Source organism: Cryptomeria japonica, chromosome 8 (genome assembly GCF_030272615.1).
Source record: "Cryptomeria japonica chromosome 8, Sugi_1.0, whole genome shotgun sequence".
In the NCBI taxonomy this organism is placed as follows: Eukaryota; Viridiplantae; Streptophyta; class Pinopsida; order Cupressales; family Cupressaceae; genus Cryptomeria; species Cryptomeria japonica.
Genome location: NC_081412.1, coordinates 686520152 through 686525780, shown reverse-complemented (window position 1 = coordinate 686525780; position 5629 = coordinate 686520152). Strand labels below are relative to the sequence as shown.

Sequence of the window (5629 nt, the reverse complement as noted above, 5' to 3'; positions counted from 1 at the left end):
TAGCAATCCCTTCTCAACATCTTCTCATCACCATAGGTACAAATATGATGAAGTCTCTTAATTAGATATGGTTATTTTTCCTCACAATGTTCAAACTAAAGATCAAGATACATTGGTTCTATCAATTCAACAACAAGAGAATGAAGCTAATGTTTGTTGGGATGGGAGCATATTGATGGTGGAAGGTATTTTCCTCATAGAAGGTGGGTCACCTTGATGATGAGGACCCTCCTATGACTTTAAACTTCGTAACTATTACAACTTAATTTGTATCATCATGTTGCTATATATAATGACATTAAATTGATTTGATTCCATTTACCATTTTTATTTATCATTTTTAAAGATAAACTTACATTTAAAATTGTGCATACCTCTTAAAATTTTCTCTAATTCAATTAAATAACATACAGACTTTTTATTCTATATTTTGCAACTGGATTCTTGCTTATGACAATTTTTTCTCCATCCATGAATATACATCGTCATACCCACTGCAAGATATTAAATAGTAATTTTCTCATATTTGGGATGGCCCTTTTAAATGTTATGCCTGGAATATTGATACATTTGATTGCATATACTAGAGTCTCCTTCGACATGTTCTTGGGCCTCTGAAAACAAAGAAGAAGAAAAATCATTAAAAAATCTTCTAAATTAATAACTGATTTCATGCTAACTGGAGATCTGCTCCATATTTCAGACAAAAAACATGATTAAATTCCAAACACCTGAAAGTCTGATCAAGATAAGGAACTGACATAATTATTCACTTAAATAGTTTTTTAACTCTCATACATTAATATGGATTTTAAGCTGTAAATAAACAACACAGAATTTATTTTTAACACTGACTTCTCCATACACCGACCGACCGACCGATTGCATCTATTGACAGTGCAATGCAGTTAATATCAATATCACCATGGACAGTTTGCTGCCCACAAGAGTAGCTCTGTATTATTATTTTATTTTATTATATATATATATAATGTTGCACAGACCCTTAATAAAATTTACTAAGTAAACAGGTAAATCAGATGTGAATTGCATGGTAACACGTACTACCAAACGTGGCACCATGAGTAATCATCTGCCCAACAGCAAAAGCACTATATTTGTATTCTGTTTTAGGTTTATATGCATGAATTTGAAAAGGAATTGTAGAACATCATTGTGTGCAGGGTGTTAAAAATGGCAAGCAAGATGCCAGATAAAGGAATAGCTGGTAGCAAGGCAGAAAACAAGCCTGCTGTTCTTTCAAATAGGCCTGGTGTTCTTTCTGAAGATGAAGACAAAGTACAGGCCTATAGAGAACAGAGGGAGAGAATTTCAGAGGGTGGTCACATCCAGGAAGAAGGAAAGCAGGGCAAAGCGGTTGCTTGGGTTGAGGACAAGGAAGGTCATGCGGTGCCTAAGACTCCAGATGCTCCCCCAAAATTGCGCAGGTACAGAATGCTTGATTATATCAGGAAATTAGGATGGGTTTTTATGGCAATGCTTATGGGTTATTGGATTTTAAACATAAAGGCACTTTCCTAAAGTGGTGGATAGGAGTTTAGTGTACCAGAGTGAGTATAGGAGATCTTTTTGTGTAAAGCGCACTTGATATTTTCTTTAAGAAGAAGTGTTAATATTCTAGTTACAGTACAAATTGAATATTTGCAGATATTAGATCATGCTGGTATCTTCCCTATTTTATCCAAGTATCTTCATCTTCTTTCTGACCATAATTTATTTTAATTACAATACAAATTTAAGGCCTACATTTATATCAATCCCACAAAATCGTTTAGTTACTCGAGTCGTGAGAGTTTCTCAGCCTTAGATTGAAACACTTAGGTATATATTTATCTTCATCTTCTTTCTGACCATAATTTATTTTAATTACAATACAAATTTAAGCCCTACATTTATATCAATCCCACAAAATCGTTTAGTTACTCGAGTCGTGAGAGTTTCTCAGCCTTAGATTGAAACACTTAGGTATATATTTATTGCACCAGAGTTGTCCAGTGCACTATTCCTGTTCCATAAGAATCTTAATCCCACTAAATCGTTTAGCTGATCATATCGTTCTTCTCACATAATCATTCATATCGTTCTTCTCACATAATCATTCATTTTGTAATCGTTTTGTTATCTGGATATGAAACACAAGCCTTAGGTTGAAACACTTAAGTATGTATCCGTTCAAGGCTTGTCCAGGGCACTATTCCTGCTCCTTAAGAATATCAATCCCACAAAATCAGTTAGCCATTTAGCTATCTAGAACCTTCAGCCTTAGGTTGAAACACTTAGGTATGTATCTGTTGCACCAGAGTTGTATAGGGTACTATCCTTTCTCCTTAAAGAAAATCAACCCCACAAAATCAGTTAGGGGAAGAGCACCGGTAGCCATTATAGCTAACTTCGCGCATCCACAGATCCTAAATGGTACAACGGATTTTGATTTTTTTTAGTTGTTTTCGTATGTGACATAACTGTTTATAGCTATTGATCTGGCTTCTGGGTAGTAACGATGCACGCTGTGGAATCAGTTACACAAAAGTCAAAAAGTACACATTTTAAAGTGTCACCTGCTACCTAACTAAAGATGTTCCAATAACCGTCAACTCAAAATCGCTAGTAGTGGTGCACAAATGTCCCAATAGTGGTACACAAATGGGACAAATGTTTCAATGGTTGTGCACAAATGGGCCAATTAATTACAAAAAATGATCGACTATTGGTACAAAACAAATTTATTAATGATGTTTTCACTATGACGGCTATTGGGGGTCAACATGACAATAAGGTGACAGCTATTGGAACTATGTTATCTATTGGTGCTCTTCCCCTAGCTATTAAGTCATTATTCCCACATAATCATTTAGCTATCTAGACATGAAACACGAGCCTTAGGTTGAAACATTTAGGAATGCATCCATTTTAGCTATTCAAGTCATGCTTCCCACGTAATCAGTTTTAGCTATCTAGATGTAATTGTTTTTAGCTATCTAGATATGGAACATGACCCTTAGTTTGAAACACTTAGGTATGCATTCATTTTAGCTATTCAAGTCATGCTTCCCACATAATCATTTAGCCATTCAAGTCATGGAACATGAGCTTTAGGTTGAAACACTTAGAAATGCATCCATTGCACCAAAGCTGTCCAGTACTATCCGAGCTATCCCAGCTTCATCTCTTATAGAGTACAAGCTTTAGGCACTATCCCAGCTTCATCTCTTATAGAGTTCGAACCTTAGACTCAAAAACTTAGGTATCTATTGATTTGCACCAGAGTCAAGCACTATCCCAACTTCATCTCTTATAGAGTACAACCTAAAGCTGAAAAACTTAGGTAGGTATCCAATCCCAACTTCATCTCTTATAGAGTACGACCTAAAGTTGAAAAACTTAGGTAGGTATCCATTGCACTAGAGTTGTCCAGCACTATATCTCTTATGGAGTACGAGCTTTAGGTTGAAACACTTAAGTACATATCCATTGTACAAAAGTTGTCCAACACTATCCCAGCTTCATCTATTATGGAGTAGGATCTTTAGGCTGCAACACTTAGGTATGTATCCATTGCATCAAAGTTGTTCTGGGCACTATCCCAGCTTCATCTCTTATGGAGCACAAGCAGCCTTAGACTGAAACACTTTAAAATTAGAAACCCATTATGCCAGAGTTGTCCAAATCACTATATCCATTATGCCAGAGTTGTCCGAAAAATTATTCCAACTTCATTCCTTATGATGTTAGCAATTGCACTCTGCACTCAGCAGATTCCTGATGACCACTCAATTCACCCTACATTCCCATTTCAATTATAACGTGAATATATTTTGGTTAGATCCAATTTGAATGTCCCCTAGACATAGATCAAGCTTCAATGTATTCTATTTCATTCATGCGAGCATTTATAGGCTGCTTTGATATTGTAATCATTTTAATTACACCAGAATAATCCTAATGCTAAAACTTATGACAGACCTCCTAAAGGAATAAGCACCCATATTTTATGAAGTTGGGGATTTTGACTCTTGATTAGGATTTTAACCTCTTAGGTACTCATTTAAGATAAAATTTACTGGACTTATTAGCATTTATGGCTGGTTTACTGTCTTTAAATGTTGTATGAATTGCAGGGACCAGCCAGATCCAGGCATCTCTGAAGGTGTTGCACAATTTGGTGGGCGAGAAGCTGATGAAAGAAGAGATATTGGTGGGAGACCAATCACCCCAGAAGATGCAAAATTGTAATTTGCCCTTAATCTCTTTCATAGCTTATGGGGTATAAAGAATAGAAAACTGTTATAATCTCCACATACAAAAACTTATAGAATAGAGAATAGAAAGCTGTTAGATTTTAGTATTCTACACAGAAGAGTATATATAAAGCATTGAGGCTGTCTAATAGAAAGCTATAATACTCCATAAAGAAGAGTTGTATAAAAGAGAAGAACAAATTATCATAGAAACAATTAGTTTAAAAACAAGTTTCAGAAACAATTAATTTAAATAAAATAGATATGTACATGAATAGGTCCCAATAAAAGGAGTCCAAAATTCCAAATGCATATACACAGTGACAGAGAACAAATACACCAATAGTTAATAATATTTTCTTTTCTTTTTTGATAAAAGTGGAAATTATGGTTTGTTATAGCATACAGCATAAAGAGGCAGAAGCTGGAAACCCAACAGGAAAAGGAAGCTTGGCTGCACGAGCACAGTCTGCATCAGCAGCCAATGTAAGGGAAGGCAAAGTCTCCAAAGAAGATGGTAGAAATGCAACCATTCGGTACTGAATTATGCTGGTTCAGATGATTTTTTGGAGGGGTTTAAATTTGTGTATATGTAAAATATTTTTCATTTTAATTTCCTGTGGAATCTATCAGTTTGTAATTTATTTTGTATACATGTTTAATAGTATACTGTTGTACATGATCTTGGGATGCAATAATATGAAATCTCTTCTCGTCCTTTTCTTCTTCACATTCTTTCTCCTGGATAGAGAAAGATTTAAGACAATGGAGACTTTGTTTAATGGAAAAACAATGATGTGGTTAAATTCAAGTTTTGGAAAATAGATGACAACCATTGGTTAAAGAGATAAAAAAAAAAAATTCTAAGTTCTAGAATGTGATGGTTGGTTTTGAAATTCTTTGGAGTTCTTTCTGGTTTGTTTTCAGTTGAATAGATGTTCTAAACTATTTTTACTAGTTACCCAGAAAACTCATACCTTAGAGTTGTATTTTACAAATGTCTTCCTCTATGGAAGACTTATGTGGATCTATTTCATTTAGTTTTTGGATGACGTTTGAATGATATATACCTTAGAGTTGTATTTTATAAATGTCTTCCTCTATGGAAGACTTATGTGGATCTATTTCATTTAGTTTTTGGATGAATGACGTTTGAATGATATAGAAGCATTGTTTGTGTGTGTATATATATATATATATATATATATATATATATACGAAACAAAAATAAAAATTAATAATTTATACATATGTATGTAGATGTCACACATACACACACATTTATATAATAAAAGATATCAAACCAATAATTAAAAGTTTAATGACAATACGTATGTATATATATGTATACATTTATGTATGTGTGTATC

At 34.1% G+C, this 5629-nt stretch overlaps 1 protein-coding gene across 1 annotated transcript; it reads left to right on the top strand.

Annotated features, from left to right (window-relative positions):
• The first annotated feature begins 1154 nt into the window (after positions 1-1154).
• Positions 1155-4987, top strand: LOC131032405 (uncharacterized). Its single transcript, XM_057963367.2, has 3 exons — positions 1155-1448; positions 4140-4250; positions 4661-4987. Exons 1-3 carry the CDS (start codon positions 1195-1197, stop codon positions 4800-4802), a joined length of 507 nt encoding a protein of 168 aa, XP_057819350.1. The 5' UTR covers positions 1155-1194; the 3' UTR covers positions 4803-4987.
• The last annotated feature ends 642 nt before the right edge of the window (positions 4988-5629 follow it).